The following is a 24,825-nucleotide window of genomic DNA, read 5'->3' on the forward strand; positions in this document are numbered from 1 at the left end:
AAGATACAAAAAAAAGTTAAGCCAGGAAAGAAGAAAAAAATTAACTTCTGCTTCTCAAAAGATGTCATTTAAAAAATGAAATTACAAGACACATACTGTGAGAAAATAAGCACAGAATATATGTATCTGATAAAGGACTTGTGTTCAGAATATGCAAAGAACTCCTAAAAAAGAAGACAAACAATTAAAATGAGGCAAAACATTTGGACACTTTTCTAAATAAAATATAGAGGGAACCAATATACAAATAAAAAATGTTCTAAATCTTTAGTCATCAGAGAAACGTAGACTTAAACCCTATGAGGTATCTCTATACATTAATTAGAGTGAAGACAGAAGAATGACATTACCAAGTGTGAACTAGATGGTAGAGCAACTGTAATTCTCCTACATTGCTGATGAGGATGTAAAATGGTGCAACCACAGTTTGGTAGTGTCTCAAAAAATTAAATGCGTATTTGCCATATGACTCAAACTTTGTCAACCCATATATTGACTCAAGGAAAAAGAAAACTTTTTTTTTCTATAGAAAGACTTGCATAAAAAACTTTATAGCAGCTTTATTTGCAATGGCCAAAAACTGGAAATTAATCAATTATTTATCAATAGGTGAAAGAACAAATTGTGTGACAGTTTTACAGCCAAACATTACCCATTGGTAATAAGGAAATGAACTACTAATAAGTACAGCAACATGGAAAAATCTCACAAACATTATTCTGAGTGAAAAGAGCCAAACCCCTCTCTCTACCCCCCCAAAATGAATATATATTATATAATTCCATTTTTATGAAACCCTAGAAAAGGCAAATTTAATCTATAGTGACAGGAAATAATCAGTGGTTTTCTGAGGCTAGAGGAAAGGATTTACTCTAGTGGGGCACAAGGGAGCTTTTTGCCATAATGGGAATGTTCTAGAATTTGATCATGGTGGTAGTTACAAGGGCCTATGAATTTATTAAAATTTATTAAAATTCACAACTTAAATGGGCTTATTTACTGCATGAAAAGTCTACCTCAATAAATTTTATTTTAATAAATAAACAACAAAAAGCATATTTCACCATTTAAAAAAAACGTGGCCAAGGCATATTTGAGTAAAGGCTGTTGGCCTTTCACCTTGCATGAGTCCTAGTGCATAATGTCATAATGAGTCCACTAACCATTTCCGGTTTGGGCTCTTTTAAAAGAGGGGAAGAACTTAGACACTTGTGAAGCAACATGAGTGTAGAATGCTTTGCGATGTTTAAGCTTTTTAATTTTTTTTTCTGATAATTGGTTGCTTATCAATACCTAATTGAATAATTTATCTTCTTCCTAAGTACCTTGTCTTTATGGAACTTTCCCCAAAGCATTCTACTTAGATGTTATTTTAAAAAATTAAAACACTCTCACTCTTTTTTGTTTATCTACATAATAGTTAATTGAATAGTATAATCACAATAACAAATTCAAATGGTATGACTAGATTTGGGATCACAGACAGCTGACTCTGGTAGCAGGTTGGAGCAGGTGTCAGGCTGTGCTCCTAGAGGTTTTGGTTGGTTGTGCAGAAAGACACACACATTGGGGGCCACTGGGGTGGAAATTGAGGATTGCTTGATTTTGATACAGATTATCTGACACCTAGTAAATCCTCAGTACCACTGTAATTTGAACGTTGATCTTCTACATGAGGTATCAGGAGTCTTTACAATTGGCAGTTAGGTGCTTACTAAATATTAAATTGAATTGATTATTTGCAGGCTTACAGGGAATGGCATGAGTTATTCCTTTGGTAACTTATTAATTTTGGCTATCCTACTTTAAAAGTGCATTTGGAAAGTGAGTTCCTCAGGGGCATAACTGTCTTCCTGCTGTATCTGCCATGTCAGCCCACAGTAGTTACTCAGTTAAACGTTTTCTGAGAGAATAACCTCAATGCCTCTGCTGCCTTGGCAGGAGTCTTATGAACAAGAGTGGATCTAAAACCAATCTCTAAAAATACCTCTTAAAACCATTAAGGGGGCTTCCTCGGTGGCTCAGTCCATTAAGCATCTGACTCTTGGTTTTGGATGAGGTCATGATCTCAGGGTTGTGAGATCAAACCTCCACTGGGCTCCACGCTTGGCGGGGGAGTCCACTTGAGATTCTCTCTCTCTCCACCTCTGTCCCTCCTTCCCCCAAACTCATGCATGAGCATATATTCTCTATGTCTTAAAAAAAATTTTAAATAATAAAACTTCATTAAGGAGACAAATTTCTTAGGCAAACATTCTTGTCAGTAAATTGCAGAAAAAATATTCTGAGGAAATGGATGGTATAGGGATGATAGGGATAAGGGGCTCTAGACAGTCACCACTCCCCTCAGCCCTTCTTCCTATTTTCTGGATTCAATGTAGCTGAGTCCTCAGGACCCTTAGTGGTCTTTCGAGCACATTCTTAAAAGCTCTGATTCTGGTTCTCACTCTAACTTACAGAAGAGGAATCTGACGCCCAGGGTGGCTAATTGACCTCCCTAAGGTCACCCAGCTACACATGGTAAAGTCAATCCCTACACATACATCTCTATGAATATCATCACTTTTCCATCCACCCTTCTGTTCCAAGTATGCTGTGTCCCATGGATAATATCTTCTGTGTTTGAATTTTTTTTTAATTTCATAGCAATCTTTCCTTTTCTTTAAGATACACCACCGCTCCCATTTGTACCACCTGCAGCAAGCTAAATTATTCCTCAGTGCTTACACCTTTCAAATATTTATAGACCGTCATCATGGCACTCCTTAGTCATCCTCCAGCCTCGCTGTGTGTGCATATATGGCTCCTTTAATCTTCCCATACGAGTCCGTCTCTCTTGTCCTTCATCGTGCACACCATCCTCCTCCCTAGTGCCTACAAGAGAACAGTCTGAGTATATTCCAGATGGGAAAAAATAACCCCAACATGTTGTAACAGGGGGGAGAAAAACACACTGAATAGATGAAAGGAACAATCTACAGGTTAATTAGTAGTATGGCCACAAATATGTGCACAGTTTTGTTTCAGAAATAAAGCAAGCTGTATTTGTTGTAACTATCTCTTCTTTGAACTTAACAGAATGCTGATAATGCCAAGCTGTGTTTACAGTCCAAATTTTTGCTAAAGACCTTCAACTTTGCACTCCCCCTGTGTGGTATCTCTTGCCCAAGACAGAACTACAAATAAAAGCACTTAGCAGGAGCTGATGCAAGAACCCATTACTGAGCTTATCTGTTTTTAGGCAGTTTCTGTGGATTTATATGGTTTCTGGGAGCTCTCCCCATAAGCGTTAGAAGGAAGAACCCTTGTGTTATCTCTCTAGTTATTAGGCACTTGGGCATTAGTCATCCTATAAAAATTAAATGTGCTTACCGAATATGATAATCTAAAAGTGGAAACTACGTTAGTGCAAGAGGATTCGCCCAGAAATACTCTGCTGACATAAATAGAACATGCCGATTGCTCCATTTCTTGTTTCTTATATTTAATAGCTTTTATAGTGTTTCAACCATTTTGGAGTCTTAAGGGCTATCTGGAGATCACCATGGAGGAGGTTCTCCTTACCCTCAGGCAGGCATACTCTAATTTATCTGAGAATGAAAACTTGAAGTTTGGGAAGGTCCTTAGAGAAACACTTGATTCCGTGTATACATCTTCTCGGAGGAGATAGGGACGATCTGCCCTTCCAGGTATAGGCAGGAAATGTTCCAGTTTTTCCAAACTCTTCTATGGTCCCAAAACTGTTCCTTCATTCCCAACCAAATTCTTCCTGTAGAACTTTCTGAGACTTTCTCCTGCTGTTCTCTCCTGATCCCACAGGGCTATAAGCTCCTGCAAGGAAGCAATGCGGTTTCTAGCCGTGTTCCCATTATAAAGCCTTGTGGCACACCTCAGAAATGATGATAGCCAGCAGAGTTTATTAGAACGAAATGTAAACTTGTCTACTTCTAGACCCAGTGAATCTGCTCATCTGGAGGTGGCAAAGAAGGGTGGCTATTTTTTTCCTCTCTCACACAAGGCAAGATTGTGAAGGAACTTATTCTCTGAATGAAAGGGGAGAGGGGAAAAGTGGGAACCTTCTCATGTTTTATTCAGATGTTAACAAAGAAAATTGAGAAGTGTTTCCTTAAAATTGACACCATTTTTATCCCAAACATTCTGGTAAGTGATAGCAGACGACTGTTGAAGCTTCTTGAGAGAGAGGGGAATTTTTTTTTTTTCAGGAGCATAGTCCCGGTGGGAAGTATTACCTAAAAGTCATACACTAATTGCTCTCAGCCTTGCATATTTCCACATACTGTGTGCACACATACATGTATTAATAACTGTTCCCAAGACGTCACGCTAACACTCGCAGAGCTCAGTGTTGCTATGCAAGTGCCAGAGACGGAATCGATGCAGACTGCAGTTTAGCAACGGGAATTTTACAGACGCGCGAGGGCGGACATGGAGGTGGCCGCAGGTCTGAGACGTGGTGGCAGGGTCTCCCTCTGGGCCCTGATGTGGCATCATGTGTCAAGTATTCATGGCATCCATCTGCCCACTCTACTGAGAAGATGAACGGCACTGCCGGCATTTCCAAGGAGCTTATTAGAGCCTCAAAATCCATCCACTTACATCCAGGACTGCATTCCATCTTGTGGATTTGCACAGGAATTCCTTAGAATATGAACTCTGGATGAAAGCCCAGATATGGAAGTACACTGTGCTCTATTGTGCATGTGATTTATATCAACGTTCATAACAGAAATTTATTTTATGGTGATATATCTTGGAGGAGTTCCATACATTTTCTTATTGTTTATGATTTAATATGTAAATCCCTTCTGGGATCACTTCAAGTCACCAAAGGCTGGGATCATGGTTGAGTTACGTAGGACTGGCTCAGGTGCAGGAGGTGACTTGCCCAAAGTCATAGGTTTTTTATATATATATATATATATATCCTGAGCCAGGATCAGAATCCAGTTCTAACCACAGATCTACTACTTATCCCCCTCGAGTGTTTTTTATCCTTTAAAAAAAGTAAATAACAGAAAAAAACAGAAGACTTTTGTCAAGTGTACGTTATGTAACTCCAATGTACAGAAACGAATCCAATCAGAGCAGGTATAGTCACACACAGGGAGCAGAGCCTGCCCTTTTTTGGCCTCAGGGTATCTCTGCAAAACCCTGCACACATATTGCTGCTGGCAATCCCTTTGATTTTTCAGAACACCCAGGTGGAAAACTCCAGAACATGCCAGGGTGTTTCAGAAATGGATTGGTTCCACTGTTTGAATCAGTAACGTAGTTAACCTTGTTCTGGAATCCTGCAGGAGGCATCCTTGTGGACCACCGTGGCCCACAGGACACTCATGTTTACAATGAAATTTCACCTTCCGTGGTGGGAGACATTCCTTATGCTCGGGCAACAGCGCCTACTAGTGGGCAGAAGCTAATATTTGCGGTGGCTCACCTGGGAGCTAGAAGAGCACTATGCTGAGAGCCTGCAGGCCTGGATCCAGGTCTCATCTCTTCTGTCAAGGCACAGCCTCTCCCAAGGCTTTGTTTTTTGCATCTGTAAATGAGGTTGGACCAGATGTTTTCTAGCTTTTCCACATGTTCTTTCATCCTTAGACTCTTAAATCCTCTTAGCAGTATATTAGGGACATTTCAGCACTCAGCAGAAAAACCAACGCTGGGGTGTAGCATCAGGTGAGAATGTCCCCCCACCTCGGAGTTCAGCACCATGAGTGCACATAATGTGGTCCAATTCAAAGACCTCTAGACTTGGAGCCAGATGAACCCCACCTGATATCCAGCCTTGCTATCTACCTCTCAAGTCATGCACAAGATTATTCCTAGGTTAACTCATTTGCTAATGAAAGCTAATTGTCTTATCTAGCTTTTAGTTATTGTGAGGTTAGGTTCCAACAATATGAAAGTGATGGAGTTTTATGCAAACCTGCAGGATACGATCTTGATATATCAGAAATTTAAAAGTAATGTTAGTTAAAACCTTCTTCTCACTCTCTGTGGTATCATCAAGTAAGAAAGCACATTTGATATCATAAAGTACCGTATAAATATAAGGAGGACTTAGTAACATCCTAAGAAGATGCTCATGGCTATTGTTGGGCACTGAAAATGCTATAGCTTAAGAAACACCCTCTCGAGTTACCTCAGGGTTAAGTTTGCTCTTAAATAACTAGAATACATTTGGAGATTTCCCATCACAGACACTAAGAGTCATTGGGCAAATCAAAGTATTTTCAGCTTGGGATGGAGCTTTAGGGAAATATAAATTCCCGCGAGAGATACCATAGAGCAGATCATGAATCAAAAATAACGGTTGCAACAGCAGTTGTAACTGTACTAGTAAATATTGATTTTTTTCCTGTTAACAGATCAATCATGAAGTGAATTTTAAATATAGGAAAATAGGTTAAGAATTCAGGGGAGGGGGGGTATGAAAATGTCCATGTGTAAATATTAAGTTGAAGAGACAATTTGGCTTTAGTCAGAATAGATGCTGATATTCCTGTTAAGGATGTTGTGAGGTTTATTTATTTATTCATTCATTCATTCATTCATGAGAGACCTAGGCAGAGAGGCAGAGACATAGGCAGAGGGAGAAGCAGGCTCCATGCAGAGAGCCCGATGTGGGACTCGATCCCAGGACCCATGCTGTGAGGTTTGTGCAAGCTTCCCGCCAGGCTGGATGTTTTTAGGAATTTTAGAATTCTGAAGCAATAGGCCAGGTTAGACGACAGGTGGAGCGGGCTCCAAAACCACAATGCTTGGGCCCCTCTTGCCCCTTTTTCAGCTTCAGTATTTCACTCTGTGGCCGCAGCCAAGGGACTTACTGTCTCTAGGCTGCCATTTCTGTAGCTGTGATGGAGATGATGATTGGACCTACACCAGCAGGTCGGTGGAAGAATTACCCAAGATGATATATTTAAATACTTATAACAATGCTTGGCAAATACTAAGCGCTGAATAAATGTTGACTTTTATCTTCACTCTGGGGTCCCCAAGTTCCTGCAGGATTGGGGTTGAATTTGTAGCGCTAAATTGTCTAAGTAACGTTTTGGTGAATATAAATCTTACAGAACTGCCTCACAGATGCAGCTGTGTCTCTATTATCCTCATATTGACTGTCCTCTTTACAGATGGGTCCAGAACACACATCTCCCTGCTTGTGCTTTCAATGAGCTCTCCATTCGAAGTTGAGCTATACCTCCTACAGCTGGAGAAAGAATAGGACCTGTTCGAGCCCCTTTGTGGCTTTTGTGGAACTCTGTGGCCAGACAGTGAAGGCAGTCATCACTGTCCCCTTCGTACAGAGGCTGAGAAAAGGTTACTGCTGCACGCAGTACTTAGCACAGAATGCACACTTCCTAAGTGGGTTTGTCGAGGGGCTTACCGAATGACTGGACAGATGACTTGGCTGAGACCACCTGATCCTTGATGGGGGTCTACTTATTGCTTGTTTTGAAAACACGTGCCTCAAGCTCTGAAAATTTAGGATATCTGTCCAGGTTCCCGTGGCTCGTAACAAAGGCAAGACTCACAGTTCTGTTTGATTTCCTTTACACCTTTATATATAACTTTGTCAACGGGTGCCATGTATTACATTCAAAACTGCAAAGCAGTGTTGTTTTTTGTTTTGCTTTTGTCATTATCTGATTTTTTCTTTTACTGGAGCCGTGTTACCTGAGGATGGAAGTTGCCAGAAAATAGTTGCCCTGACCTACACACTGTGCATGTGTATGTTACTTAGTTGAGTGAAGGTTGGGACTAAGGTGCTTGGTATCCAATTCACTGCCTTTCTGAACACAGCTAAGTGCAGCTTACTAGGATGTAGCTCTGTAGGGCTAGGGCTCTTAGTCCTAACCATCCTTGTTTTGTAAGAATTCTCTAGAACAAACTATATTGTGGACCACATAAACGTGCTGTTCCTTTTAGAGCAAGGCTTCTCAAACCCACTGCACATTAGCATTGTTATGTCAGGGCCCCACCCCAGACCAAATAAATCAGAGCCTCTAGAGGTAAAGCATGAATATCAGTATTTTTTTTAAAAGCTTTTGAAATAGGAAGCCAGAGTTTGAGTTTCAAGTCTTTAAAATCTTCTCTGAAGGACCCCCCACCCACCACCACCTATATACTAATCTCCCTACCTGTCGAAGATTCTGATGTTTACTGAGAGCTCCCAAGATTTGGAGGTCAGAGAAGTGATGCTATATTGGCTCTTCTTTCCCTGGGTGTGGGAATGGCCCACACTCCTAACCAACACCAAAGATGTCAGAGTTATGATTGAATAATAAACTGTACTCATAGAAAAACACATGCTGATCAAGAAGATGGGCTTTTGAAGTCTGAGCTGGTTCCGATCTCAGCCTCACCTCCTTCTGTCTCTGAGACCTTGGCCAAGTGACTTAACCTCAGACATTTTAACTATCAAATTAAAATAGGTAAGCATTAGAGCACTATGAAAGAATGTATGTGGAGTGCTTAGGGCAGTGCTGGACATAGAGAAAAAAACACAGTAATTTTCTTCTGTATTTTTGTTAATGCTTTTTCACATGCAATATAATTAAGTCAGTGGAACATGCTTGCTTTTGCAACCCCAGGTGGGACTCCCCCTCCCAATCCACCCCCTTCCCTGAAGGTCCAGCCTAAGCAAATATGTATCTATAAATGAATCACCTCATGGCTAGACTTCATAATGACTTCCTTTAATCAGAAGGATTCAGCCTTTACTCCATCTTATCAGGTTTGTGGCCCTGGCCTTTATCCACCCACTCCTATACTGTTCTCTCTGACAATTTGGGGTGGTTTTTGCTTTGTTTCATTCTGTTACTCTAACTTAAATTCTTATTTTAATTTCTTTGACTTTTTGCTTTTAATTTCTCCCAAGGCTTCTTATGTCTACCAGTGATCATAGCGCAATAGTAGCCACTGCTCGTTTGCCTGCTGTGTCTGTGCACACATGTGTGTGAGAGAGAGCACAAGCACGTGTGTGTAGGGAAGAGAGAGAGAGGAACTGCCATCTGCTGCCTCCTCCCTCCCACCCAAGTCCCCATTGAATATGCAAGCATCACAGCAAGGATCATCTCAGCGACAACATGATGAACTAGTATAATACCATTGTATATACACAGCAGGGTGACAAAACTAGGTTTGTCCTAAAGTCCAGCTTTTAAGATATGATAAGGATTCCATTATTCATACGGCTAAATAGCACTAACCGTGGGAGACTCAATATGTTATTTAAAGGCAGAGTTCAAGGAAGTAGGAAAAAACTGAATTTGATATGTGATGTGCTACATACTATCACATCTTAAATGTCCATCAGTTGACATTCTTGTTAGATTCTGTATTGTCTAACACCATTCAGCAGTGCCATATGATATGTTCATTTACAACACAAAAGGCTTCTGTAAGAGTGCTTCTAATTAAAATAAGTGAACTTCTTTCAGTGCTAGCAGAATATGAGACAATTTAGCCGATTCTGTTCTTGTATGTTATCAATGAGTAGAAAGCCATTGAAAACCCTTCAAACTAAGATTTAAAAGAAACAGCATTAGGGTGAAAAGTCATTGGTGAAAAGCAGAACTATTTTCAGCCAACTTGCTCTTAATGGTCTGTCCCTGAACTGTTTTGAATGCAGATAAAACAAACCTATTTGGGCAATGCTCGTCAGCTGTTATCGTGATGAGCAGTACAGAAATAGGTACCCCTTGGAAGAGTGGCTCAACTTGGCTGAACATGAAGAATCACCAGGAGAGCTTTTAAAATTCCAATCCTAGGTCATCCCTCCTCAGACCGATAAAATCAGAATCTTCTGGAGCTGGAGCCCAGAAATCAATGTTTTTATTTTTGTTTTTGTAAGTTCCCCCAGATTACCCAATATATTGACAAGGTTAAAAAATCACTGTCCTAGGACTTAAGTAGTTTGAAAAACAGGATGTCTATTATTACATGCATTAATGCTCCAGGTTTCTATAAAGCAAAAGCTTTGGTGATTAGAAAATGCCATCATTCTAAAACCTTCAGTGAATGTCATATGCATCTGTCACAAAAAGAATGCAAACTTCTTCTATTATCTTTCTGTAATTTCAGTGGAAGATAATTTCTGAATCAGCTTAATGGAAGCTCTGCTCTAGGAAGATAATCCCAGTGGCCATATGTAGGATAAATTGGAGCAATCTTTGTTTCTAGGAATACTTTACCATGACTTCATTACCCTGATATAACTTGATTCAACTTTTCAAATGGGACTCTGTTCAGAATATTTTGCAGAAGGTGCATAATAAGAAAGCTGATATATCATACAATTGGCATATAAGGTTTCAATTCATTGTGATATTTAAAAATAGAATATTACTTTTGCTTGTGCCTAAAATTTCAGTTATTAAAGTCAGATAGCAGGGATGACATGAAGACAAATGTGACCTGGCTTGATGCCTGTGTATGCATATAGTTTCTATTTTACTTTTGATGTTAAATAATGCACAAGTTTGGGAGTATCACCAGTTTTCAAATGGCTATGGACATTTTTAATCCTACCTCAAAAACAAGCAGTGTTTGCTAAAGAGGGCCTGTGACCTATTACACTAATAGTGCAAGGATCACACACACACACAAAAAAAACCCAGTTTTCAATAAAAATATTATTTTCACATTAAATATGTCCACATTACCAAAAGACAAAACTGGAAGCAATAAATATGAAAACCAGATCCTACTACTCTACCTCCCTTGCTCAACCTGTTATTTGCCTAATAATGTCACCCTCCACCCATGCCATTTCTAAAAATGACTTGTTCAAATTCTGGATAACCTTTCAGACTTAGCTCAGTACTAAGACTTCCATAAAGTTTCCCATTTATAAGAGTAAGTAGATCAGATACTGGAGCAGTCAGGAAACCATTGGAATGGCCCATGGAAGATAATGGATCCTGATTTGGGTAGTAGGAGTGTGGTGGAAAGAAGCCTTTCAAAGAGGCTTCACTCCAAACGTTGCTATAGTTGTGACAGGATACATCGGGAAGGGATGAGAAGAACCCGTGCCTGGTTCCACAATAAATATGAAGCAATATACATAGCAAGTGACAATATATAGGCAAGCTTTGGAAACAAGTTCTTTTTTTTTTTTTTTATTCAGGCATCTTAATTCACTATCAAAATTCTCTTCAGACTGACTGATCCTCTGTCATTGGATTTTTTAAATTGCTGTGCTAAGCTTTGCCAGCAAGCTCCTCATACCAGCCCAGAGTCTGAATGTGAGCTTCCTACCAGCCCTAATCAACTCTGTTTCCTTCATGCTCTGATGCCTTCAAGTCTAGTACCATTCCCCTGGTTTTTCACATTTAAAAGTACTAAGATACTTGTCCGAAAGATGGGCATTAAGATTGTAGTCTGCTTTTAATGATATGTAGTGTACGCCCCTCTAGGGGCAAGGATGTACTATGCTTGAGTAACTTTCTTTCCATTGTGAATGCTTCCCTAAAAGGCATAGTTTGTAAATTTTGTTCATGTGAAAAGGGAACATTCGGGCACCTTTTCTGTCCTGCTGATGTGTAGGGCTATTTTTATTTTTTGTTCTTAGCTTTTTTTCTGTGCTTGTGATTTTAAAGGTGCCAGACTGACTGCCCTCGAGCCTGTGTCCCCGATTTCTCCCAAGAATAGGAAAAATACGGGAGGCAGCAGAGCTGGTCATGTCTGGGTCCAGCATATTAGCCTGACCTACTCTGGAAGAATGTTCTCCAAAATATAAAGGAGAAGATTGTTCCTTATGAATACAGCCCATCTGCTTTCATAGCGGAGAAGACAAATTCTTGTTGTGCCAGCACCAAGTTACTGCAGAGGTTTGGGATCTACTCAAGCTGAGCCACTCATTCTCTTTGGAAAAAACTAGAATGTTTTTCTCTCTCCCATCTCCACCTGTCACAATTCCATCCTTGAGTTGGGCTCAAGTGCCTCTTTCTCCACAAAACCTTTCTGGACCCCTCTCGTGTGATTTTCCTTCCACAGCTCCATAGCACTTTCTCCTATGGCACTTGGCACCTTTTTTCATGTGATTGAAGAATGGATATCATCTTGTTAAAGGCGCTGACATTGTCTCATCCATTCCTGTATATCATCACACAGAAGCAGAGTATAGTACTGGCAAAGAGTAGATACCTGGAGAACGTTTCTTGAACAGAATGAGAATTTCAAAACTTGTCTTTCAACCTGACCTTTAGGGGTCTGCCCTTTTCTTTCTCTCTGATCAGTGATTGAGATTCTCCTCCAGAGCCTCAGGGTTAGCTAGCAAACTCTCCAAAAACCATGTAGACTCAAACTTTTGGGTTCCAGAAATTATACTTTGGTCCAGCAATGGTCTGAATCAAAATAGCTACCTCCAGGTATCTTACAGACCACCATGACCAGCAAACTATAACATTTAGTCAGAATTTTTTTTTTCCCCAAGGTGTGGTTCACCCATTGCTAGTAGTCTGGTGGACCATCAAGGAGCCCAGTTTAAGGTCTAGAAAGGGAAAAAGTAATAATTAAAAATAATTCCATTGACCTGAATTTAACAGATTCGAAATGTAAAATTAGTTTTCACAGGAATCCAGTGTGCTCTTTTTAAAAAAAGGTTTATTTATTTATTTTAGAGAGAGAGCAGGGGCAGGGCGGGGGGAGGTCAGAGGAGAGACTCTTTAAGCAGACTCCCCACTCAGTACAGAGCCCAACACAGGGCTCAATCTCATGACTCATGAGACCATGACCTGACCTGAAACCAAGAGTCAGATGCTTAACCAACTGAGCCACCCAGGTGTCTCAGGAATCCATTATGCTCTTCTTAATAATCATCGCATTCTTAAAGATTGCACATATATCACAGACCCCTATTGATTGGTATTATTTGACCAGTGTTCACCAACAGTGCCATGTAGCTCAAAATATTTTCATGTCATTAGTATGTTTATTCTGCTGCTGCTAAACCTTTATTTTTCATTATCACTGTTGTATTGCATTATTTCTTTAGTTCACCAAAATAGATCAGTGATTTCAATATGATTCAATGAAGGCAGGAAAAATAGTAATAAAGATAATACCATAAATACCACTTTGGATTAATCTTAAAAATGTAAATTTTGGTGATTTGCACAAGCAGTTGAAAAAGGTTTGAATACTAAGAATGATGATGGCTCTTTAAAATATAAGACTTTATGAATTGGTGATCCACTTGCCTATGATCCCAGTGTGTTTTCTGTGATAAAATGACAGATAAAATGAAGCTTTGAGAAGTTTAGCATCAAGTTCAAATATAGCACAATGAACTTTTTAGTAAACCAATTAAGCTGTTGGGTTGTTTGGTTGTTTTTTTCCTGAATAATCAGAAAACAAATACCATACACAATGACCTAGTTTTGTTACTAAAGGCAATTAAAATCCAAAATTTTAAAGGCAACTTTCTAAGGTTATACACATCTCATGATAAAAACAGTTGCAAATTTAACTCTTGGGTAGAAGTTTGTGAAACAAGCCACAAAGTTTATTACAAAAGTTTTAATCAAGTGTGAAGAATATGATACCAGGACTTTATAATATCAACTACAGTGGAGGCAGCTCAGTTTCCAAGAGTTTAACTCTTTTTCCAGTACTTGATACTTCTTGTTCCTTAGGGGGAAAATGATCTGTAGTTTGGGTTATATTTTAAAAATACATTCAAGGCCTGCAACAGAACATATAGAAATATTTTCCAGTGCCAATGCAACCAGAGAGGATTAGAAATATATTTGCCTCTTTTCTCCCAAGTTGAAACATTTAGCCCTCCCATTTTTAGGTGTGAAATGATTGTCAATCCAATGTGATGGAGTGCTGAAAGCAGTCTTCAGGGAGAAATCTCCCCATAATGTCAGCTCTGTGTTCAATCCTGATGCACAACACTAAGCAGAAGCCAGACAGCATAGTGGTTGAAACCATGGACACTGAAGCTAGATTAGTTGGATTTGAATTTCATTAACCACTTTAGTGACTCAGTTTCCTCATCTGTGAAACATGGATAATAACAGACCTATGACATGGATGGTCGTAAACAGGAAATGAGTTAGCATGTTTATGAAGCCCCTTAAAAATGCCTGGCACAAGGAAGCACTAGGTTTGCTACAGCTTATGTATTACAGCCCCCAGATTCTTGCTGACATTCCCAGTAACCTGTGATTATTTGTTAAGACTTTTTACTTATAGAAATAAAGAAGAAGAAGGAAAACTGGATGTGGATCTGATCCCTGACTCAAGATTCCCATGATGGAACCAGATAGAGATACAGACCGCGGCCAGCATAGTGCCTCACACTGACATAAATATTTGTCTTGAGTTATGCTTTATTGTTCCTATTTAAAACAACGAATTTTTGAAAACCTCAATCTGATGTCCATATGTGGTCCAGATGCCCAGTAAATCATTTTAAGAATGCTGAAAGCCCACAGAACACTGGGCTGGACAGTGACAACCAGGACCATCAGGACTCAAAGCCCTATAGTATGTGGAACTGTTGGCAGGTTTTAGGGATGTTCAAAGTATGATCAAACTTGGAGGCAATACTAACTGAATTGTAATAACTTAAAGGGTGTCAGGTATAAAAGATGAAGCTTATTTCATGAGGCCCTAGAAGACAGAACTGGAAGTACTGGGTAGCAGTTAGCTTGAGGAAGCAGTCTGGTTCAGTATGAGAAAGAACTTTCTAGCAGTCAGAACTGTCAGGAAATAAAAGGGACTCCCTTTTGATCTGTCTGTCACTGAGGGCTGGATGTAGAGATTTTATAACCTGGGCTTTCCCGAAAGGAGTTGAAGTTTGATTTTTTTACCCAGTGCCCTCACAGTCTAACTAGGCAAGTAGACTCTCCAAGCAGAAAGACGTTGCCTAGACCGGGCCTTCCACTGCTACCGTGCTGAGTCACGTTCCTCAACCCTTGGTGTGAGATTAGAGGCACAGCACTGGCCTCGACATTGGAGGACCTGAGTTCTACTCTGTCACTTTCTGTAGGGTCCTCTCCACAAAGGCCTCATGTAAACTCCCCATCATGGCGGCCTTACTCGGGCCAGTGGTGGCTGTACTGGCGATCTTGCTCCTGGTGGCCGTGACAGTGGTGGTGTTAAAGCCCTCTTGCTGCGGACATGATGAATCGGCTGTCTCATCTGTGTTGGCTTTAGTCCTGGGAGGACTGAAGGTGTTCCTCGGTGTGTTCTTAGGAGTCCATCTCTTTTTTCTTTCAGGCCGCTGTGCTCGCTGTGGAGAAAATGTGGTTGGGGAAGGGACAGGATGCACTGCCATGGATCAGGTCTTCCATGTGGATTGTTTCACCTGCATCATCTGCAACAACAAGCTCCGGGGACAGCCCTTCTATGCGGTGGAGAAGAAAGCTTACTGCGAGCCCTGCTACATCGTAAGTTCACATTCTGCTCTGCTGCTTTGCAGAGATGTCTTCTTTGGCAAAATGCCAGTCACACCAGATAGAATATAGCCAGCAGATCTTTATTTCTCCCCCAATTTCAAAGTGTGTGTGTGTGTGTGTGTGTGTGTGTGTGTGTGTGTGTAGGTTGGCATATCTTAATTTTTTCCGATTGTCCCCTGTTCATGAGGTCAGAAAGGCATGTTATGTTAGGAAGATCTGCTTGTCATCAATTAGTTGTCTGCTGGGAAGATCATTCCCCTTGTGCCTTTCCAGCATGTATGTACAAGCTCACACCCCACCCCTGCACAGCAGAAGGTTTCCCAAGTAGCAGAGCCATACCTCTTATTATTAGGTCTCACTGTGCATTTGAATTTGCCAGGATTCATAAAGAAACATTGCAGGGCCTCTGGACTCCTTAATGCTCTTTCAAATTCCTGAGCCCTTTGAGTCACCTCTTATCTTCCCAAAAGATTTCTTACCTACCATACCCAGCAGGTTTTCAATGATGCAAACAGATAGACCCTTTATTATACAGGAAAATGAATAGTAATGCTGACTGAACTAATAATTCTGTTTTTTTTAAAGAACACAGCAACTATATTTTAATAACATAGCTGGGTGGCTAATAAATACTCACACTATCTTCATTTCTTACCAGGCTACTTAAATCTACACATTAAGCTATTTTGTGGTAGAGCAATTTGATGAAGGAACATAAACTTTTTTAAAATTTAAAATACATATCTTTGCTCTCTTTCTGCATGATTTTAATCTGTTTAACACTTATGAGTGGAAAAATCGGTGCAGTGGAAAGATTGGTGCATTTTTGCAAACCCGCAAAAGAGACATGGTTTGGCCTCAGTGCCCAGGCATTTTAACATAAAAGAAGCCTTGGGTGCAAGGTCTCAGGAGTTTTACATAGCTCTGCAGAACACGGAGGTTCAAGTCCACTGCAGAAGCTTCTGGCCTCATTGGTATCTTCCCATGACCTGAAGGCTCTACTCATTGCAGCCCTGGAGTCTGTGGCGCAGATCTGAAAGTTCTTGAAGATGAAGATCTTGCAGGGCTCAATATTGTTTTGCATCTCTTAGGTTCCATTTGATTTTGTTTCTCTCCCCAAAGGCGACTTAACTTAAACACATATGGCATCGTCATAGCGCCTCACAATGCGGGAGCTGGGAACAGATTCCTCTTTTTAGAAGTGAGAACACAGAAACACAGAGAGGAGGAAGATGACCTCTTCCGTTCAGTCCTTGGTGTCATAGCCAGGGCTATATTCAGTTGTTCACACCCCTGGTCCTATAGTCTCTGCTGACACCACACATTTTTAGTTTGTTTAGAACATAAACACAAACACCATAATGTCCTATTGATCTGGAAAGGAGCTGTTACATATGAGAGAAAGTCTACTGAATGAAAGCTTCCCTCTTCAGGAAATAGGAATATTTCAAATCTCGCCTTTTGAAATCTTTCCTGAAAAGGGGAAAATTACAAAATCCCCTACCTTTATAAACAGACTGTATGGACTATCGTTCACAATGACTTAGGGCCACTGCATAAAATTATATACCGCAGTGAGTTCTCGGACGATGAGGTCCGCAGAGCCTCTGGAAGCAGCTGTGGCCGTTCGTCCTTATATGAAGTGACCACACAACGCTGTGGGGTTTTTTTTGTTTTGTTTTGTTTTGTGTTTTGTTTTTTGTAGCTCTATGTCTATTTTTCATCCTTTTGGGGACTGTATTGTTGATTCTTGCCACTTTAATGGTGCTCTGGCAGTGGCCTCCTTCATTTTTTCTCATGTCCCTCAGGGCTAGGAAGCATTGGAACAATATTGGGAAACAGTGTAACATGGTGTGAAGAACATGGCTTGAATTTCATTTCATCACTTAATGCTTTGTCTCCTTGAGAAAGTTACTCGATCTTTCCAAGCCCCTGCCCCCCCATATATATAATGGGGGTGATTGCAGGATTCTCCCCAGTGGCTTCTGAAGATGAAATGAAGCAATCCTGTAAAGCACACTTGGCCTGCCCAAGGAATGGTAATGGAATGCATGTTATTCTGAGATAAATTTTGGTAATATTTCTGACATATTTAGTATTTCTGAATATGAGGACATTACATGTGTCGTGAGACTCCTTGGGCTTTAGCAAATTGTTTTAACCTCTCAGGCATACCCCTGTCCCATTTTTAAATGCTTTTCTTGCCCTTTTGAGGGTGTAATGAGACTGAAAAAAAAGGTGTAATCAGGCTAAATTATGGGTTTCTACTGTGTGTCGGCTCAGGTTCCAAGCTCCATGCCAGGCATAGGAGCTCAGTGATTCTTCAGTTGGTAATTCTCTCTGCTTTGGTTGCCTACTGTCAGACTGTGCTTATGACAAGGGGAGAGTATCTGGGAAATATTTAATCACATCCTTGGAAGAGCTGGGTGAAGTCAAACAATGGAAATTCTTACCATCCTTTTTGACTTCTCTCCCTCCAAAGAACCTTTAATCAAGATTTTTCTTTATGAGATCTATCCATGGTGACTCTAAAAATGTAATTTAATTCTTATCAGAATTCAGTTAAGCTGGATTCAGAGACCCTTGTTCAATATTGATTTCAGAGTTCAACACAGCCCTCGAGCTCTCGGATGGATGTGTTAGTGTTTTAATTTCTTTGGGACTTTTCATTAGTACAATAAGCTGCCACACCAGAAGTGTAAAAGTTTTCTTTTGACGAGATTTAGGGAAGCTGGGGGACTAAAATGAAACAAATTGGTTTTGAAGACAGAGTGTGTAGTAAGGAGGAGCCTGTGTCTTGGAATCAAAATTCTCCAACAGAAGCACCTGTGATGCCATCCATTCAAACTGTCTCTTGTTTTGTTGGTGGAAACTGAGGTCCAAGAGACATCCTGTATGAAAAAATGGAGAAAACCCAGGCCCTGGGCCTCAGTCAGTATGTTTTTTTTTTTTTTTCAATAGAATCAGAATATTAATGATCATGGTTTAGTTCATTATTTCTGTGTAAAGACCATCCATGTATGATGCTTTGAGTTTAGAAAGAAGACTTCTTATATAACTTTTATTTGTTCTTGCCTAAATTGATTATTGATCAACTTAGATAATATTTGAATTGACCTTTTATATAATTTGGAGGGAAAATATATCAGTTATGTCTTTATCTTTGCTTCACTGATTATTCTGATTTTCCTGTTGTCTCTTGAATCCTTAATCCTTACACATACATAACTATAATTAAACCAGTTTGGTTCTCTGGGCACTTTAATTTTCTTTAATCATTTTATATGTGCTTTCTTTTGTGTTTTTTATTGGTTGACTTAATAAAATATGTATATAGCTTTCCATTGTTAATAACCTCTATTTTTATCTTTTTATCTGTTTAGTTTTACATTACGTTTGTATACTACATTTTAAAGCTGTTTGCCACTAGAAGGATATTGGGCATTTTCTATTCTTTCAGTATTGTGAATAACATGCCAATAAGTAGCTGAGTAAAAGTTTTATATTATTTTTAGTTTTTTCCCTACAAAATTCTTTGATTTATATTACCAAGTTTACTTTGTAGCAATTTGGAGAACTTTTGCTAGATTTGTTAAGAAAGATTTTTCAAATTCACAGAACCATCAGCAATGTGAAGCCATATATTAAACTATAACTTATCCACTATTGAGATTTATTTATATTTACTTGAACAAATTTAATAAGTGTCTTACATAATAGTTATTTTTTTAAGATTTTATTCATTTATTTGAGAGAGAGCACAAGGGAGGGGAAGGGCAGTAGGAGAGGAAGAAGCAGGCTCCCTATTGAGCAGGGAGCCCAACGCAGGACTCTATCCTAGGACCCCAGGATCATGACCGAGCTGAAGGCAGATGCTCAACCAACTGAGCCACCCAGGCACTAGTTATTTTATTTTTTAAAAGATTTTGTTTATTTATTTATTTTAGAAAGAGAGAGCACACTTGAGTAGAGGGAGGAGCAGAGGGAGAGGTACAAGCAGACTCTTTATTGAGCATGGAGCCTGATGCAGGGCCCCATCCCATGACCCCAAGACTGTGACCCAAGCTGAAATTGACAGTCAGACACCCAGCTGACTGAGTCACCCAGAGCCCCCTGTAATAGTTATTTTAAGTTTATGTATAGTTGTTAGCAAAATCAATGAGATGCTTTTGTACTTTAGTGATCTCTTATAAGCTTAGTTTTGATTATTCTTATGGATTTGTGTAAATAAATCAACAGATTAAAATGATGAGCACTAAGCTTCCTTAAGAAGTAAGGTGATATAAACAGAATATATTGCTTCTAGACCTTACCTTGGTGTGACCTTGGATAAGTCATTTAGTTTCTGAGAACCAGTATCCTCATTTATAAAATGAGGCTTTTCTTATAAAAGGAAGATATTAGCTTCTTCTTTGTCTTCTAAGACTAGGAATGAACAATTGTGATGTTTTTTACATTACGAAATCCTTTACTAATATAAGGGCTTAATCCATTAATAACATTGTTATCATTGCTTTTTCCCTTAGCATACTCTGATACAATTTAGAAATCCTCTATGTTTGGGGTAATTTCATAGCTACAGTTGCTATGGAAATACTGAAATAAATGGACGTCATAGAAGGAATATGAGGACATACATGAGAAGAAGAGGTTCATGCCTTGCTTAAGATTTTTATGTTGGTTTGAGTATGAGAGGCAGTAGCTGTACCTCCCATTCATTGTTCTTCTGTCCTGAATGAGACATGCCACAAGTATAGATTAACAGAAGAACTGCTGTGTCCTTAGCATTGCCAAGGAGTCTGGGCCTGAGACATAGCACATCCGAGATTCTCAGTCAGTCTGTTTATGAAATGGCAGCCAAAGATCTTCCCCTAAACCAGGTCTCTTACTCAGAGTGGATCAAATCCAACTTCTAACTCTCCCAACAGTGGAAGTTGGTACATTTTTTATTAGAGTTAAAATCCAAGTGATTAAAAGACCTCAGGAAACAGGAGGCCAACTCTGCAGGAGACTAAACACTGTGAAGTTCCTGAGCTTACACATTAGTGGCCAACATGCTAGCAGCCTTTTGCTCCCTTATGTCACTAAATGGCCACAGTCTCCTACCTCTGCAGGAAAGTTGTCCTTTAATACACTAAATACTAATGGTGTTTTAAAAGCAGTTATGGCCAGTGCTTCATGTGGGCGTTGGGAAAGGAGCTCAGTTTGGACAAAAGTTGAAAAATCCATGTGAACTTCCCTTCTCTTTTCTCAAATGCCCACACCTGCTCCCTCACCTCTAAGGAGTGTCTTTCTCCCCTCACATCAAGTGCACCTGCACACACACTTCCTTCTTGATGTTACATCATTAACCCTCAAGCACTCTCTCAGAAAGGAGAAAATGCTTCAAGAAAGAGGGACATCTGTCAAGTATCCTCTAGAGCGATTTCACCATGCTAACTACTACTGATCGTTCTATCTGCACCCCCTCCTTACATTTTACAGTGCTCCTGGGCACCTCTCATTGCATGTTACCATTTCTACCAGAACCTTGTGAAATAGATGGATGTGGGGGTGGGGGGTGGGGAATTACTGGTCCCACCTAATAGTGGCTTTGTATTTTCAAAAGGAAAGACAAACTAAGGCTAGGGACAGATCTTCTAACTTGTGTTTGATTACTAGATCCATATTACCACCCGGAAACTAATATTCAATTCCTAAAGATATGAAGACACTGATAGCCCTTTGCAATTAGAGCCTTCCATTTCCAACATTTGAATTGATGACCACATAAGTCATGCCTTCCAGCATTCCAGAACCTGAAATGCTCAACTTCTGTTGGCAGAAAAACTCAAGCCTTTCTTTTCTTGAATATTTACATGTGACTCTCCCTGAAATACCTCAAGTTTCAAGGAAAACACTTCTTTTTATGGTTAAAAATAATAATAATAACATTTGTTTAGTGCTCTAAATTTTATAGAGGACTCTTATTTTATGTCACCTCTAATGATCCTAGAAAATAGTATGATCATTATTGCCTTCCTTTCCAGTAATAAGAAGCTGAGTTTTAGAAAAAGTCAACATGTTCTGTTCCATAAAGCATGAGCATCAGATCTGAGAGTTGACCTTGGCCCTTGATTCTCAAGTCCAGCTCTTTTCATGCACCCAACCAGTCACTGGAAATCTCATTTGTTATGAATAGGTTTCTTTTCTCATAATTAATTTTTTCTCTATTACCATTTTTTCATGATGTCAAGTTTAAAAAATACAGTTAACCTACACTCTGAATTTTATAAAATTTTTTGCCTTATTTCTGGACATATTAGAACAATATCAAGCTCAAAATATCCTTTCTTATGGTAGTCATTCTTAAATACAACCATGTTTTTAAGTATTATATGCTCATTAGAGAAAAATTAGAAAATGTATTAAAATATGCGTAGTTCCCCCATCTAATTGATAAACAGTTTATATTTTACCACACATTCCTTTTTCAATATATCTGTGTATAGATATAATCATACATTTATATACATGTGGTTTACACATGTGTGTACACATACACACAAATGGGATCATACTATCCATACTAATTAATAACTTGCTTTAGTTACATGACAGTACATTAAACTTTGCCTTCTCCAAAGGGCATTCACATGATGTGATGAGCAGTGGGTGTAAAGCTATATGTTGGCAAACTGAATTTAAATAAAAAGATAAATCACACAAACACACACACACCCAAAAAAAGAAAAGAAAAAAAATACCTTCTGTGGGCATTCAAAAAGAATATATATCACCTACATACCTTCCCCCCCCCAAAAAAAAAAGACTCAAAGAAATATTCCAGCAGACAGATAATCAAAATAAAGTATGTGGGAAATCCAGGGCTAATAAAATGGTGATAAGCAATGAACCAATGCAACTAATAGTTAAAGAGAGAGGAAAAGATAAATAACAAATTCAGGCTAAAAGAAAATAATATTAATCACCTATTAACTACAATATTAATGGCAAAGTACAACTCAGAACAAAACTATTACATAGGCCAAAATACATTACTTTATTGATAAATGTCATAGCTCTAGAAAAACAGCCCTGAGCCTTTCTTTGTTAAATATCATTACATTGAAACATATAATACAAAAATATTGATGAAATATAAGACGAAAATGGTTAAACCATATGCTTTATAAATCTTTAACACATTCTGTGCAGTCTTTGACAAACCAATTATGGAAGTTGAGTAATATGATTAATGTAATTGATTTGATCCATATAAGCAAAGAGATTGTATCTTCTTTTCAAATCTCTGTGGAAGACTTAAAAAACATTGTCTCATAGTCTAAGAGGAAAATATAGGCATTTTTTTTTTACTTTGGCTCGCAGAGTTGCACGTAGCATTACAATAAGACAAGAAACCTATCAAAGGATAAAGAAATAAGCATACTCGTGGGTTAAAGACTTCTTAGAAAGTAGTGCTGATGGTAATGCTGCATGACAACCAGAATGAGACTCAGCCAGAGTTGAATTCCAGTACAGCTAGGATCATTAACTGCAGCAGGAAAGGATGCATATATTTTCATCTAAAGGCCTAGAAAAGGATAACCAAGTCAACCTACAGGAATAAGGAAATCATTAAAGGCAGTTATTGATAAACTGAGGAATATTATAATTTTCAGGTCCAGGAGATGATTCTTTGAAAATTTAAAAATTAATATTGCACTTAAAATTTTATAGAAGAGACTATGACCTGTGCACACTTAACATGCAGAGGAAGAACACCTGAATAATTCCATGAACAGGGGTAGAATGCAAACCTACTACCTGAGAAAGCACCTGGAAATTTCACCAAAAGGACTTCTCAGGTCTTTAAAGAACAAATGATTCCTGTGCTAGTTCAACTTTCAGAGCTCAGCAAGACAAGATAAGCTTCTCAGATCATTTTAGAAAGCTAACCTGACCCTGATCAAGAATACCTAAACATGGTTGCCCCCAAAAGAAAAGTCTGCTCATCGGACTTTCACGAATGCAGAAATCCTAAACGAAGTATTAGCAAATTGAGTGCCATGTAATGAAACATCCCAGGTAATTCAATGTTAAGACAATGTTAGGAACACTTTAACATAATCCATTACATAGATATCAAATGTTAATAAATTAGTCATCTCCATAAATGCCAAGAAGGCATTTAATGAAATTTATCACACATCCTTGTTTAAAACAAAAGCAGTTGCAAGAACACAAAACAAGCTCTAAGTAAAACAGAAGAGGAAAGAAGATATATGTTTAATAGGATAAAATAAACTAATGGCCAGCCTTCTTCCTATATCCTGCTGGATGTGCATAGGATCACTGCTATTATATTAATATTATTTTTAACATGCTAGCCTTCATAATGGGAATTGGGAAACAAAAAGTCTTATACAAACTTTAATGTCTATAACTTTTTCTTTGTTTTACATGTATATTTCAATTTATTGTGTTATATTTCTAACACACAAAGATAGAAAGCATAATATGATGAAATCTCATGTACCCTTTATCCAGTTTAACAAATAAAACAGAAATTCCATTGAAACCTTTAGGTTCTTGTTCCTAATCACATTTCCAGAACTCTTGTACAGAGGTAGTCATTATGTTAAATCTTTTCTTATCATATCCATGCACTTTTTTATATTTTGCCTACATATCTCTAAAAATATGTTGTCATTTGTATGTATAGTGTTTCTCAATTTTAGATGAATAGCGTTTATCATACCTATTTTTCTGAGACTATCACTCAAAGTCCTAAAACTAGGATGTATCAATATTTATAGATGATGTGACTATTCTAGAAAATCTGAGAAAATCTAAAGTCTTAGAATAATAAAAGTTTAGTCGGTTGACAAAATTACAATTATAAATTTAGGTTTAGAAAATACAACAGGAACAAAAGCCCTATACAGAAGCAACAAAAAGTATAAAATACTGAGGTAAATCTTTAAAAGCATAAATGATCTAAGTGAAGAATGCTATAAAATTTTACAGGGATAATTAACCCGTGAGCAAAATGATTTGGGGATTGAATATGCTTTGGAAAGCACCTCTCTCTTCAACAGGCATTCATATCATTACCCTGTAATTACACAAGAGCAAGGCTGTAGGGGAGGGGAGATAGTTACTGCATTGCCCTTTGTAAAGGTTTTTATTTAACCCTTTTTCCCAACTAGCCCCCAGTCCTCTGCTGACCAAGGCTGCTGCTCACCACATCCCTATGGGCTCCAGGCCGACCCTTGGTGAGGGTAGGCAGGCATGACCTGCAAGCAGACTGCCCAGAAAAAGGAAGAGGCTAGCTGAGTGTAACCTTTTTTTTTTCCAGTTCTGATCCCAAAGTATATTTATTTTTGTTGTTATAGTATTAGAATGTATT

General features: G+C 38.8%; 1 protein-coding gene across 13 annotated transcripts in view; it reads left to right on the forward strand.

The window, feature by feature from the left end:
* Positions 1–24,825, forward strand: part of LPP (LIM domain containing preferred translocation partner in lipoma) — a 604,338-nt gene that overhangs the window by 468,192 nt on the left and 111,321 nt on the right. For all 13 annotated transcript variants that reach the window (XM_077880053.1, XM_077880050.1, XM_077880051.1 and 10 more), the window contains one exon: positions 15,256–15,425. In XM_077880053.1, coding sequence (XP_077736179.1) covers positions 15,256–15,425 — 170 coding nt within the window. The remainder of the gene's footprint in view (positions 1–15,255; positions 15,426–24,825) is intronic.

Source organism: Canis aureus, chromosome 31 (assembly GCF_053574225.1).
Source record: "Canis aureus isolate CA01 chromosome 31, VMU_Caureus_v.1.0, whole genome shotgun sequence".
NCBI lineage: Eukaryota > Metazoa > Chordata > Mammalia > Carnivora > Canidae > Canis > Canis aureus.